This window comes from Danio rerio, chromosome 13 (assembly GCF_049306965.1).
Source record: "Danio rerio strain Tuebingen ecotype United States chromosome 13, GRCz12tu, whole genome shotgun sequence".
Lineage (NCBI taxonomy): Eukaryota > Metazoa > Chordata > Actinopteri > Cypriniformes > Danionidae > Danio > Danio rerio.
In genome coordinates, this window is record NC_133188.1 from 40,919,143 (window position 1) to 40,935,048 (window position 15,906).

A 15,906-nucleotide genomic window follows, 5' to 3' on the forward strand; every position below is an offset into this window, starting at 1 on the left:
AAGTGGCGGATGTTGCGCTCTCTCTCTCTTTCTCTCTCCCTCCATCCATCCATCCATCCATCCATCCATCCATCAAGCATGCTTTAATATTTGTACTATATGACAATATAAATGCTTTTCTGTTTGGGAATCTGCTGAAGTCTGATGTGAAATAAAAACATCCAAGTAGACGTCATTCGATAAGGTTCTTGACGTGCACCTCGCATTGACAAGTGAAAATCTGATCTACCTGCTTGCAGGCATGGTACGATAACCGTTTTCAAAGTATACCATGGTTTGGAAAAGTCAAGGTTTTAAAACTGCTCACATTCTCTGCTATATTGTTCCTATGGTAGATCTAAGATTTTTTATTTATGTTTTTTTTTTTTTTTGCCCAACAGTATCCAGCAGAGAGACAAATTCTATTTGAAACAAATGAAGACAGCAGAAGTCAATGATTCACTTTAACTATTTAGCTGGACATGTTTACGGGCTGCTCTAAAATACTTTAAATGTTTGTCAAATTAAAATACTTTGTGTTTAAAGAGGAAAAAGTTGTTGTATTTTTACTCAGACATTTAAAAAGTATATACTTTAGAGCAGTAATCACAACACAGTGAAACCATGATACCGTGATATTTTTATCCAAGGTTATCATACCGTTGAAATCTTTTACCAGCCCATGCTTAAGGGCATGGACCCAATTCATATCGGACAAATTTGTACATATAAACAAGGCCTGAATCTGATTTGAGTAAATCAGAATACATATGAATTTTTCCTGCTCACAAATACATGGGCCGAATCCGATCTGTGCCACATGGGTGAAAAAATAATAATAATAAAAAATAAAAATAAAAATAATAATAATTTGGAATTGGGCCACTTTAACCATGCAGTGTAAATGCAGCCAAAAAGATTACAATAGAGGTGCCCACATATATATGAAGAATAAGGTCAATACACAAAATTATTTTTTTAAATGTACACACTTCTTCATTTCAGCCCTAACTTACAATATAACTTATAGAGGTCAACATTTGAAGCGAATGAAAACTTTTTAAAGCGGTCTTAAAACTATTGAACAACTCCAGTGCTTGTGGAAGGACAATTTAGATTTATTTTTTTTGATTCACTTCAAATGTTGACTACTGTATAACTATATAACTACCACTAACCTATGGCCGCCACACAACATAAACAACACAAAAGGTGCATGTTTTGTCTACCCTTTGATCTACAACTCTCAATTCTGGATTTCTGTTTCCTCGATCAATTATTATAAGCACTCATGACAGTTGCTAGGTTACCATGAACCATGTCTTTACTTATACATGACTGCAATTAGCCTATCATATCACTCGCACACCATCTCTGACGGTGACCTTTGAGGGAGTGACCCCTGCAGGGAGAGAGATGCTTTGATCCTTCCCATAATCACTACTGAGCGTTCAGCAGGGGGCAAAGGCCACTGGTCGAGAGTGGAAACAGTTTCAAGTCACTCCTGCTACATTTCTTTATCCAACAATGAACAGATCTGACCTATCAGAAGTCAATAACATGAATAATGCATAGCAAGCGTTATTTCCAGGCCATTCAGCAAAAGTCTGACATGAAACAGGTGGGTCTGACAATAATGTTGTCTGTTCTTTGATGAGTGAATGAATGATTGTGTTTTGCATTCATTTATGATGAGAGGTAAACAGACAGACGCTCTGTGGGAGGGCAGTTACCTTGGTAACAGCCAATCAGAGGCACTCTACAAATAATACTAAATCAACCTGTTGGACCGCTTGGTGCTCTGATATAGACTCAAAGGTTATTTGGTCAAACACAGCCTCTTTTAAACAAAAAGTTTCAGCCAAGAAAACAAGTGACATTACAGTTGTGTACAAATAGCATTAATAAAGTTGATTATTTACATTTATATTGTAATCTAAAAAGGTTTATCCTCCTGAGACCCGAAGAAATTTTTTTTCTTTTTTTTCTGTGATTTCCTACATCCTTTGGGTTAAAAAAAAATCTACAATTTAGAGTTTTTACATTTTGTTTTTATTTTTAATTTTACAGCATGTCCACTGTAGTGGACCACAGGACCAGTTTAGTTTAAAACGACCCCCAAACTCAAATAACAACTGTACAGGATATGGCATATGGCTGTAAAGGATATTAATCCAATATTAATGTAACAAAAACAAGACAAAAGCCATTTTGTCCTTTTGTATCAAAATTCCTGAAACAGTTTGGTCTGAAAGAGAGCCGAACTAAACAAATAATAATAATAAAAAAGGCGGGGCTGTCATTTCAAAACAAATTTAACCTAAAAGTGATTTAAAACTGATTGTCTGACTGTCAGACTCTAAATCAGAGTCTCCCTCAACTATTTATGAAGAATCCTCTCTGCTTCAGCTCTGCCCCTACAACACGCAGCCATTAATTACATTAAGATGGTCCTGGTGTCCACTATAAAGGACATTTAAAAAAGGATATTTAATAACACAAACAAGTTAACAGCTTTGAAAGCTAAATTTATTGTTCCCGACACTTTAATAAACAAATATATATGTAATAATAATAGTAAAAAAAACAATTAAAAAGCTACATTTTACATGCCTCTCTCCTTCTTATCAAATGTGCTTTTTTGTATGTCAGCAATTTTGGATGCAGTGTGAGAAGTGGTTCCTAGCATGCCAGCCAATCAAATGACATATCAGTAGAAAGCCCAGGATGTCCTCTGAACAGTACAACAGGACTTGACAGAGTAGCTCAAAAAATTCAAAGACAATTCATGAAAACACAATGTCCACCTACAGAGGACACAGGTCAATGGGCGGGCTCTCATAAGGGTAACAGCCAATCAGAGGCACTCTACAAATAACACTAAATCAACCTGTTGGACCACTTTGTGCACTAATTTAGACTCAAAGGTTATTTGGTCACACACAGCCTCTTTAGACAAAAAGTGTCAGCCAAGAAAAACGGTGACATTACAGTTGAGCACAAATAGCATTAATAAAAGTTGATTATTTACATTTATATTGTTATCTAAAATGGTTTATATTGGATAATTTACCAACTTCGTTATACGTGCAATAAAAAATATATTATAAATATAAAATTAGTCCAATCAATGCCTTTCATGTTTGTTAAACAGCCCCCGTTATGCATTATAAAAGGTCATATTTAGGTTTTGGAGGTCTCCAACAACAGGCTGATATTCATGCAAGGTCAAAAAACACTTTTATTGTCTTATTATAATATGCATTTATTTTTACCTAATTATCCCAAGGACTGCCATATAATTCATTCAGCAATTCATTTGTTCTCAAACCCCTCCTCAGCGTGATGCAAATCTGCGCTGATTGGTCCATTGACCCTGTCTGTTGCAATTGACCGCGTTCAGCGCAAGACAGAGAGAAATGCCCACCACAGCTTACCAGCAATATTGAGATAGAGTGCAGAGTGTATGTGTGAGCCCAATGCAGGAGTGCATTAAAGCAATGCAGTTTAACACCAGCAGTATATTGCTCTATTCTTAAATAGAAGTGAAAACACCAACACACCTTCAGTAATAATCCACACAGTGGCAAAAGCTGAACTATTTTGAAACTTGACACCTGTCTGTGTAGGAACAGCTAATGGTGACCACAGCAAAGGCAAATGGTAGAGGATCGCGCACCTCTTTTTCTTACGTGACTTTAGACTCTATATGTGAATAAAATGAGTTAACCAAATACAGTACAAGCCACTTGGTGCGATTACAAGTAACACAATTAAATACATATTTTGCAAGATAGAGAAAACAAAGGGGCAGCCATTTTAATCACACTTACACTTGTGAAATGGAGAAAGAAACTGATCCATGAACTGTGTACTATACAGTTCCTGTCCAGCTCTGACAAAGTTCCATGCATCCGTTGTCTTTTCTGATCCTTCCTTTAACAAATGGCCTACGAATCCCCCGTTGTAGGTTAGATTTGTTATATTAAACACCCGAACGTTCACTCATCTTCAGTTCCACACACACCCGCATTCCTAGTGAAAGGCACGTTCACGTTTTACTGGATCCGGCACTTCATATTTGGTATTGTTTCGTTTTGATGTTAATACAAACAGACAAAAAGTCCAGACAAACAACAAATCACTTAAACAACTCCGAGTTAAATCAATTTTTTTTAAACAAGGTGTGTCTTCAGATTTAAACATCAGCTGGATGTTTTCATTCACTTAGAGCTGTGTTGCACATTGCATGGCAGTTTTCAAAAACCCATAATAGGGGCTCTTTAAATCCTATCAGCTCTCATTTCCAATCTTTTTCAATTAATCTTGCAGACCCTTGAAGGTTTAATTAGTCTAAAAAAGGGCAAAAGAAAAGCAAGTTAGACCACTGCACAAATGTAAAGCACATGACTACCCTCAATCTCACACATGCACTCCACAAAAACAAGCTTTTCAGACACACGGCCATCTGACATGAACCTGACAAAGCCAGAGCTCTGATCTGATCGCTTGTGCTCTCAATGAAACGGAAAGATTGCTGCTTCATTTACAGAGCCTGCCAAAACCACAACTCTCAGGCAAGCCTTGGGCTGCAACAACATTTGATATGGCTCTGCGTTTGTTTGTTTTATGTGCCGTTCTCAGTCTTTCCTACAGCAAGGAACAACAATAGGGAAACACTTATAACGGAACCAAAACAGTATTTGCATCAAGTTCACTAGTGGATCATAACGGAGAAAAACATCTCAAATATGCAGTTGGTAAACAGAGCAAGTCATCATGCTAAACAAGCACAGACAAGTCGAGATGCAAGTCTCATATTTGACATTTTACAATCCTTCTGACACCCATGATGGTATTGTTTGAATTTTATCAATTCGGATTCCACTAGTCATTTAAATTCTTATTGATTCACAGTTTTGATTCCAAAGTAGTAAAAAAAAGAATGTCAATTATTAGCCCTGTTCACACTGGTTTTTAGTTGTGTTTGTGTGTTTTTTTTCCTCCACGTTTAAACATTTCCAACCAGTACTCTGATGAGGGTGGGTCAGTGGGTGTGGATTCGCTTTCTCTGATCTTTTAATCCAATAAGGGCTGCACGATATTGAAAAAATCTGATATTGCAATTAAATACAGTTTTCAAAGATAATTGAATAGCACTATTTGACAGTTTTCTGGGGAGTCTACCAGTGTTCAGGTACAGAAATCAAATAGTCACAATGCAAAAAATGCTTTTCTAACTTTGTTTTCTCATTTCTAGTGCAAATATATTTAAAAAAATAATTAAGTAAAAATATTGTTTGCTTTAAAATTCAGAGGAAATAAGACCAAATTAGGAGTTTTTCTTTAAAACAACCAAAATTACCTGCCAGTGGGGTAAGTTAAATAATCTTGTTTTCACTTTAAAATGTAGATATTTGGACTAGAAACAAAGACAAAAACTTTACATGATAAAAACTTTTTTGCTGTTGCATGAATTGTATGAATTCTGTAAAAACACAGTGATTACATATAATTCTGTAGATCCTGATCAACTCTAATCCAGACTTGCATATCTTTGTGAAGTGACTACTGCGGATGCGCACATTGCGATATCAATCCTGTGCATCCCTAAATCTAATACTGCAAAAGCTGCTGCAATTTTTACAATTTACAAGGTAAAAAAAAACTGAATTAAAAGTTCCAGATTAATTAAATACACTTCATGAATAGTCTACATAAACTATTAAAATGATAGATAACTGGTTTCTTATATTTCCGTATTCCACACGTTGCCTCTCATCAGGTCAAATGCAGAACTCCTAATGTGACAAAATTCATAAACATCAGCTTCGTAATTGCTGTAATAAATTTTTTTTAATTAGAATATCTATTTTTTTTTTAGTAGTAACAGCACTTCTTAACATGAGGGAAGGAAGAATACACAAAGGATGTTTAAATACACAATAGTGTTGTTACAATACTGCAATTGTGGTACCAATCCCGCTAACATTTAAGCGCATTCTTAAACACTGCTGATTTGCCATTGTGTAGCATTGCCATCTTCGAGGCTTTAAAATGCTCCAGTGTTCCTGTATCCGTGTTTGCACACAGTAAAACAGCAGTGAAGTGCGGTGAAATTATGACCTTCACAGGCAATTTTAGTTGACCACATGAACACAATGTCAAATCAGTGGCATTTTAGAATGATCTCAACAGCGGTTAAATGTTAGCGAGTAATGGACTTTTTAAAATTCCAGTACCTGTTGGTACTGAAATTACAGTATCGTGACAACACTAATACAAAAAGAAAATAACTATATCAAGTCCTTATTCAAATAAGCTAATTACGTTAGCATTTTGAAAACAAGATCTTTTGATCTCAACAGCGGTTAAATGTTAGCGAGTAATGGACTTTTTAAAATTCCAGTACCTGTTGGTACTGAAATTACAGTACCGTGACAACACTAATACAAAAAGAAAGTAACTATATCAAGTCCTTATTTAAATAAGCTAATTACGTTAGCATTTTGAAAACAAGATCTTTTGAAACATCAGCTTTAAATTTACAGCACAGGTTTAATGCTTATTCGCTTTATACCACTGAACCAAGAATGTCACACTGCTTCATATCAATTCCCGAAGCCAAATGACTTTAGAGGAAAGTTATTAGCTGTTATGCGAGTATTTAATAATCGTAAGTGCTTCACCTTTGAGCAGGGGAAGAGGTGTGAGCTCGATTGGTTTGCCCTGAGAGCGGAACTGTGAGGAACTCTGAGAACGTTTCTGCTTGGCCTTCCGGACAGACTTCCGGGAGAATCCGTCTACTTTATCCACTGATGGAGGAGTGGTGGCTGCGGAGGACATAGCCCTAAAAAAATAGGGAAAAAGACATGTAAGACAACATAAACGCAGCAGCAACTGCATCAGTGGAAAGTATTATGCCAATATGGTCTCAAATTTGCTCTTTGCATACCCAAAAAAAAAAAAAAAAAAGTGTCGTTGCATTTTTTTTCTCAAAGAAAGTATGTTGAAACAAAAAAATTACAGTTGAAGTTGAAATTATTAACCCCTGTGAATTATTAGACGCCCTGTATATTTTTCCCCAATTACTGTTTAACAAAAAAAATATTTTCTCAACACATTTCTAAACATGATAGATTTAATAACTGATTTTTAATAACTGATTTATTTTATTTGGCCATGATGACAGTACATAATCTCTGACTAGGGCTGCATGATTAATCGAAAAAAAGATTGCAATCGCCATTCGACCCCCACACAAATACAATCCAGCATCTCTACGATTCAGCCAATTTTACTTTCGGTAGAAGTTCAGGAGAAGCATAAAGGCAGTCATACTAATTTTCACATTGTTTTATCTATGCTGCTTAGCAACATGGACACCTCCAAATGGTGTTAAAAGTGTCACATACTGTATTCCTAAGATAGAATTCTCCCAAAAATGCAATTTCTGTCTTAATGTAATGATGTATTCGCGGCCGCAAAATCACACGAGCTGTTTGTTTACTACCAAGAGGATGCGTGTGTACATGTGCGTGCGTGCATGCGTGAATGAAGTCTACCTTAGTGAACAGAACCTTCATAGGCTGTGAATAAATGTAATAAAGTTTTAAATAACGCTGTTTTTTGCACAGAGCGATGGTTTGGGAGCCGCAAGGAAAGTATGATTTGCATGTCTGTTTTTTTTTCCCCAGACTGACGGCAGCCATTACATGAGCACACTCGGCAGTGAAAGTGAAACCAAAACCACGCACATCACTTAAATGTTTATATAGCAATTTAAAGTGATGATTACAACAAGCATTTAATTTGTTTTTTCTTACATAGCCAACACAAAGTGTTGAGCCTGACAATAAATGTTTACGAGGACAGCATAACTACTCTGGCCTATATGTTAAATGGAACGCAAGAGGGAATCTGATAATGACAAATGTCTGATTTTGCCAGTGAAAAAATTGTCTAATAATGTTGTCAATGACAAACGACAAGCATATGTCTCAAACGTAATAATTAAACTTCCAGAACTATGAATAATTGTATGCTAAAGTCATCACTTTATTGACTAATAAAGGTCTAATAATGTTGTCAATGACAAATGTTAAGCATGTCTCAACTTCCAGAATTATGAATAATTGTATTCTGATGTCATCACTATTGACATTGACGACCAGGACAAATTTAAAGTCTATTCAAGTCTGTTTTATGTTCAAGTCTACATGAAATTTAGCATTTTAACCAACAGTAATCCAACACAAATAGGCCTAATATTATTGTTGTTTTATCATATGTTTGAGAAATAACAATAATAATAATACCATACTCATGTTAACCTTTGTTTTAGACATACAGAATCATGTAGCCCTACTAATATTCAGCGTTAAGGCTTAACTAGGTTAATTAGAGTAACTAGGCAAGTTGGGGGTATTAGGCAAGTCATTGCATAATGATGGTTTGTTCTGTAGACAGTTAGACAGTCAAAAAATTGCTTAAGGGAGCTAATAATATTGACCTTACGATGTTTTCTTTTATTTTTTAACTGATTTTATTCTAGCCAAAATAAAAACAAATAAGTTTCTCCAGAGGAAAAAATATCATAGGAAATACAGTAAAAAAATCTTTGCTCTGTTAAACATCATTTGGAAAATAATTGAAAAAAGGAGGGCTAATAATTTTGACTTCTACTGTACTTCAAATCATCATGTGTCTCTGTGTGTGGTATGTTAAAAAAAAAAACCTCTATCCTATTAATAGTCCTTGGGTACATGTTCAGGAACAATTCAGGGTTATAATGTCCCATGAAAGATCTTAAATAACTTAAGCTTTCAAAATGAATCCCCTCCCAAGATCATATGATTGCAAATATTTAAAAAAAAAAAAGTGACCATTGTGGGCCGACTTTGCTAACAGTCATAAGGAATGACCCTTTGTTCATGAATCCATTTGCTTTTGTTTGGAAACGACTCTAGATCAAGTAGTCCATTCTTATAGTGCCCATCAACATTAGACATTGCTTTCGAATTACACAAGAAAGCTGGAACAATATGTTTTATTCCTAAATATTACAGACTTAGTGAGTTTATGTACAAGACTCAAGATTTGATACAACTGTCAAAGTCTTTAGTTGGATATTAAATGGATATTACTGATCACCCAGTAAAGTGCGAGCAAGCTGACTATAATTACAGACCACAACAATCTATTACAATCTCCAATGTTTCTTGAGCCTAACATTAGCAAGCCAAAATATTTTCAGGCAAATAAATACACTACTGTCACTGACACTAAATAGGCAACATAATTGCACAGTTATTGGTCAGTTCAATTATGGACACTTAATGGTCAGTTCTGTACAAATCTGGTGGGACTGTTTTATGAAAGATGAAATAATCCCATATAAATCAAGTGCTTAGTATCAAAACAACACAGGAGTATGTCAAGCTCATCTCCAGCAGTCACTGTAAACAGCCATTAGCTTCACAGGGGACTTCATATTAGCAATGAGTGTGTTTTCTCATTATGTCTGTTCATTAAGCTGTTTTGCAGGTCCAGTGTAAGGAGAAATAAAACCAGGCTGGATGTTTTAATGCCTCAGACAAAGTTTGCAATTCAAAAGCATGGGTAATTATGAAACAAACCACAAATGGCTAAAGGAAGGAACTGCGGTGGGATAGAATGAAAATCCAGACAGAGATGTAAATAAAGGCAGGAATTCAAACTCAGATGAAAGATAAAAACGTATGGAAACAAGCTCATAAGCATACTGGAAATAAAATGAAGGGGTGCAGGACATAGACTGTGTTAACTGCATGAGTCGGGATCATGTTTTTCAGGTGTCCGCATGAATGTCATGCATGATATTACGGCAGAAACATACTCAAAGAATTGCTTTTCCTAACACCATGTCCTGACAACACATGATGCAACAAGATTCCAGCAACAAGCAATTTGGCTGTTTGCATGAAAAGTGACATGACAGAAACATTTAAATACCAGTCACTGCACTCCCAATGAAACGTAAAGGATTTAATTTAATTATTACACAATAAACCTCTTTATCACTATTAATAGGCTACTGAGTGACTGAGCGACTTTCATTTTCAAGCTGTCTGCAAGTTATTTTATTTTAGAGATCTGAGTAGGGTTGTCATGATACTGAAATTCAGTACCAATCGATATTGAAAATTTAAAAATGTTCATTTCCCACTAACATTTAAACGCATTCTTCTCTCTGTTTACTGAGTACAACCATAAATACAGGGACACTGGGGCATTTAAAAGCTGCGATTCATTAGTGGATTGCTCGTATGTCAGCTTATAGACAAACCAGCTGTTTGACGGGGCTTTGAAACTCTCCAGTGTCCCTGTATCCGTGGTTACACTCAGAAAACAGCGGTGAGTTTGGTAAACCGATGACAGTCAGGGCCAATCAGTTATTTCTGTTGACCATGTGAACACAACGACAAATCAGCGCTGTTTAAGAAAGTGCCCCACAGCGCTTAAACGTTGGCAGGAAATGGTTATTTTTAAAGTTTTAGTACCTTTTGGTATCGAATTCCATTATCGTGACAACCCTACTACTGAGTGACTGAGCGACTTTCATTTTCAAACTATACGCAAGTTATTTTATTTTAGAGATGTGAGTAGGGTTGTCATGATATTGGAATTCAGTACCAATCGATACTGAAATAAATAAAAAAAAAGTTTATTTCCCGCTAACATTTGAGCGCTGTTGACTGCGTTCTTTGCCATTGTGTTCACATGCTCAACAGAAATTACTGTGATGGTCATCAGTTCACCAAACTCACTGTTGTTTACAGAGTGTAACCCCAGATACAAGGACACTGGAGTGTTTCAAAGTCACGTCGATTAGTTGGTTTGTCTATAAGACATACGAGCTATCCGCTGATGAATCATGGCTTTAAAATGCTCCAGTGTCCCTGTATTTATGGTTACACTCAGTAAACAGCAAAGAATTTGGTGAACTAATTACCTTCACGGCAAATCAGCACTGTTTAAGGATGACCTCAACAGCGCTCAAATGTTAGCAGGAAATGGGTGTTTTTAAAATCATAGGTCATCATTTCACCAAACTCACCACTGTTTACTGAGTATAACCACAGAGAGGGACACTGGAGCGTTAAGTCACGATTCATCAGTGGATCGCTCGTATGTCAGCTTAGACAAACCAGCTGATCAAAGTGACTTTGAAACGCTCCAGTGTCCCTCTATTTGTGGTTACACTCAGTGAACAACTGTGAATTCGGTGAAATGATGACCCTCACGGCCAATCACAGTTATGTCTGCTGAGCATGTGAACAAAATGGCAAATCAGAGCTGTTTAAGAACATGCTCCACAGCTCTTAAATGTTCGCGAGAAATGGACGTTTTTAAAATTTGAGTATTGATTTATGTCAAATTCCAGTATCGTGACAATCCTAGCAGTATATGCTGTTTTTCAGCTGTGACATCACAAAAATAGAAAGCAATTGTAAAATAGAAATATCACACTTCCCCTTTGCTGATGGATAGCACAAAAACTCCTTTTAACATGGAAAAGATTTCTATATCCAGTGTTGCATCATGCGTTATTAGGACAGAGTGTAAGAAACTAGGTACGTTAGAAAACATATAGGGGAAAAAAGAGAACGTAATACTTTTCAACTTGCTGACATAATTCACAGCAAGCGTTTGAAATGCTGCAAAGTGTCAGAGCTGAAAACAACAGTCAAACTGGCAGGCCTACAAGTGGCCAATGGCACTGGGGCTATGAACTGAAGTAATTTAATCACTGTCAGTTGAAAAGACCCTGTAGAATGGGAGAATTGGAGAAAAGCTTAACAGGAAGTAAACAGGCTTTAACAGGAAGACAGAGATGAAGAACCAAGTCTTAGCCTTTAAAATAAGCCAAGGAAGCAGTGAAAGACCACCTCATCTCTGATAATGTTACTGAAACCCAGGGGTTATTTCCACAGCAATGTTTTCAGCCAAGAAAATAGGTAAACTTTTGGTGTATTTTGCCAGCTTCTTTACACGACAATTAAATTTTGGGGCGTGGAAACATAAATGTGAAATGGGTAACAAAGTGGAGTTTTTTTAAAACACTGCCACTGGAATGCCTAATCTAAATGCCTAAAAAAACAAGAGCCTTTGAAAATGATGATGTCACATGCATGCATGGTACGTGTTTAAGGAGGTGTAGAATAAAAGGCAAGAGTGAACAAACACACGTCAGTGATGGAATACATGGTAGTATTGTTATTGCTCAAGCATTTGCCAACTTTCCATCAGCAAAGTAAGGCTTTACATTACATTAAAACCAATAAAGGAGATTAATTTTACACACACTGCAAATTCGACATACATATCACTGCGGAGCCACCGACTGCACATTGTCACTTCTTTTCCTTACAAGTAGTTTATTAACAAGATGACATTTTTGAAAACCTTGTTTTGTAAAAAGATTTTTGTAAAATGCAAGAAAAAACGTTCCTGTTTTTGGGTACATCGTTGTCATGTAAACATAACCTCAGAAGATTTCAAACTAAACTTATTTGCTTTGTGTCTTCTGATTGATAAAGCAGACATGAGTGTATTTGCACAAAAAAGTGCATTTTAGCCAATACTCTGAACTGGATGTCCGAAGCCGGTGTGTTCTTTAATATGGCCAATCAGAGCATTTTTATAATGCGGTCCGAGAGGCTTAAATTAGCAGACATCAAAGGAGTGAGATGCTGCCAATGTTCATTGGTGATATCCCATAATGCTGCACTGAGCAAGAGACCACAAACAATGCTATATATTTCCTGAGCCACTTCTTCTGTTCTCAGAAAAAAATAGGCCTGGCTGTCTTCTATCCAAATGAATATCACAACGAATTTCATATTCGAGCAACAACCAAGACAAGCAGGAGAACTCTGACGAAAAACACATAAGGTCAGCAAAAATTAATAAACACATGAAGTCATTGTGGTTAAAAGTCTGAGAATGACCTCAGCTGGGAAAAGTCAAACTTTACCCAAGTACAGTAACCGTCAAAAGTTTGGAAACATTAAGATTTCTTTTTTTTTTTTGTACCTACCAATAGTGCCTTTATTTAATCAAATATACAATAAGAAAATATTGTAATGTTGTGAAACAGTTATACTTAAAATAATCTTTGTCTGATTCAAAGCTGAAAAATCATAAGTTTTCTTCTACATAATATTGTCAGCGTTATCCATAATAACTTTTGATTAGGGATGTCCAGATCCAATCACGTGGTTTTAGACTTGATAGGAATCGGACGTTACCTCCCGATCAGGACTCTAATATACATGTATATATGAATATTCTCATTATCTTATAACACATCAATAGTTATGTGGTGGCACGGAGTTTGACCTCTTTCTTGACTTCACAGAAAAACAGTAATGCACGTGGCATGACATCACAAAGTAGAAATCCTGAGTATGTCTGCGGTCTGGAGGTATTATAAAGTTGATTACGACGACATTGCCAAAGCAAACTGTGAGATTTGTAAACTTGGAATTGCTTGCCGTTTATTTTAAGTGGAGATGCTATTTGTTTTTATAATAGATATTTTAAAATATATTTATTGTTGCACTAAAGTGAAGAATTTATGTTATTTATTACTGGATTGTTTAAGCTACCTCACAGAAGTACTCTGTTTGTTAAAGGAGTTGTTGAATGTTAAAATAAGGTGAATTAAATAAAAATTAAGAAACACTGAATCTGTTTCTTCACTCTTCTTTATTGTTTTTTTATGTATAATAGAAGTACCGGATTTGGTTTCGGTATCGGTAGATACTCAAAAATCAAACGACTCTGACTCGAGCAAAAATACCTGATTGGTGCATCAATTTTTTATCAATTTAATACTTCTTTGATTAATAAAAGTAAAAATCTTACAGTGATAATATACATGTTTACATATGGTGATACCCCTTACTGAATGTATGCCGTTTTAAATATATCACACATTATAACTTATGAAATAAGAGTTTACTTTAAACATAACATGAAAAAACAAATCACATAATAGAAAACTAATGCAAACATTACAATAACGAAATAAATAATTACAGTGTGTATTATTGACAATAGAAGATGTGCTTAATTTATATTATTAAAACACAAAAAGATTAATTATGGAAACAAATATTTGAAGAGTTCAGATACAAAAAGTGCCATCTGAAATTTCCATCGACAATGAACATTTTTCTCAGCCTCCTTTGTTTATGTTGAGCTATTTCACTTTAAAGTCCATGAAAGGGTCTTTTTTTTGTCATAAGTGATATTACTGAGCCTACATTCAGAAGTCTGATAAAAATGCTCATTTTAGAAGAAAATTGCAGACAACATTTGGAGGTTTTTGCATCTTAACTCTTCATATGTAGATTTAATTTTGAGGTGCAATTGGACAGGACAACACTTTTGTAAGTTTTGTGAGAAAAACATTTGGTGATGAAAGGTCATGACCTATGTTAATTCTGCTTTGACTTCCACAACAAGAGATTTCTGTATGCAGCATCACACAAAATTACACACTTCTGCAAAATGACAACCTTTATTTAACTACTCTTAGCAAAAACAAGTATATTGACTAAATGTCAAGTAAATGAAATAAACAGATAGACAGATCACACATCATACAACCTCTACTGCAGTGACACTGAGCTAGTTTATGACATTGTGAGAGATAATCCCAGATATCCAGGCTGTTCCTAGCTCACTGCTGTATAAAAATCTGCAGGTATAAAAACATCCAATGGCTTATCCACTGTACCAACTGAGAAAAAGTGAACCAGGATCTAGAAAACACTCATGCACAGTCATTAATCCAAAAAAACACTGCCACTGATGCCCTGTCCCTAATCTTCAGAATCAGGTATTTAGAGATAACCTCTCTCATTAGTTTGAATGAAGGTCACCCAAAAACAACCACACAGAGTGTAATCCGCCGCATGTGTCGTTGTTGATGGCGATGGGACATTGCATCTGCCAAACTGCCAGGCAGCTGAAGCGAAGCAGACCACAGAGGCATCGTGCCACTGAGCCAAAACAAGAAGTTGGCACAGACAAATGGAGCAACAATCGGAACGGCGTGTTTTGGGTGGGTTGGTACATCATAACAAACAAGTTCTGGGGTGCACAAAAGCAGCATGGAAAACAAAAAAGTTCTTAAAAAACACCTATTAAAGTAGAAAGCTGTACAATTCTGCAATCTATAAGAGTGCATGATGCCCTGATGGATCTAAACACACTTAAAGCACACACACAATCAGCTGACAGACCGACTGCAAACTACAACGGATGAAGAATGAGCTTTCTTTGCGGATTTTCACTCATCCACCCATTCATATGCTGCCTACAAGTCAACATGTGTGGGAAATATTGAGTGGGGGGGTTTCATTGCTCCTTTTAGCTAACTAATACAACATACAACTCTTTAGAAACTGTACAGGAAATGTTTTGAAGCTTTAACTTATTTTTGACTTATTTACTTTGGGATGTGAAACATCAAAACGTACCGGATCTCAACTTGAGCATGATAGGCGAAATAAAAACCTTCAAATATTGAATTTACCTTGATGTTTTCGATGTGAGGAACTGATTTGAGTGTTTTTAACCGTCTTTCCTCCTTCAAGGCCTCTTGAAGCAGCAGAAAAATAAAAATAAAGACACAAAATCCGTTTTTGGCCTTAAAAACTGCCAAACCCACAGCAATAATCCCATCAAACACTCAATTTTCCGACGATAGAAATAGATCCAGCTGAAATACGAACATCCCCGGGTACCTCTTTATATCCACACGCCGCGTTTGCAGGTTATTTGTATCCAAAAATATGTTTTCTTAGGGAATATCGGTCCCTTTTTCGCCCTATTGTCAATATTACTGGGCTGAGTCCATGGCACACATAACAC

General features: G+C 36.0%; 1 protein-coding gene across 2 annotated transcripts in view; it reads right to left on the reverse strand.

Moving 5' to 3' along the window:
• The window catches only part of ppp2r5eb (protein phosphatase 2, regulatory subunit B', epsilon isoform b), a 44,207-nt gene extending 28,301 nt beyond the window's left edge, over nucleotides 1–15,906 (reverse strand). Inside the window, exons 1-3 of one of the 2 annotated variants that reach the window (NM_194412.2) lie at nucleotides 15,780–15,888; nucleotides 15,569–15,633; nucleotides 6,669–6,829 (exon numbers count right to left, since the gene is read on the reverse strand). In NM_194412.2, the coding sequence (NP_919393.2) occupies nucleotides 6,669–6,825 (157 nt within the window). In that variant the 5' untranslated portion in view covers nucleotides 6,826–6,829; nucleotides 15,569–15,633; nucleotides 15,780–15,888. Of the gene's footprint in view, nucleotides 1–6,668; nucleotides 6,830–15,568 lie in introns of both variants that reach the window. The other variant, XM_068224943.2, reaches the window with a different exon arrangement.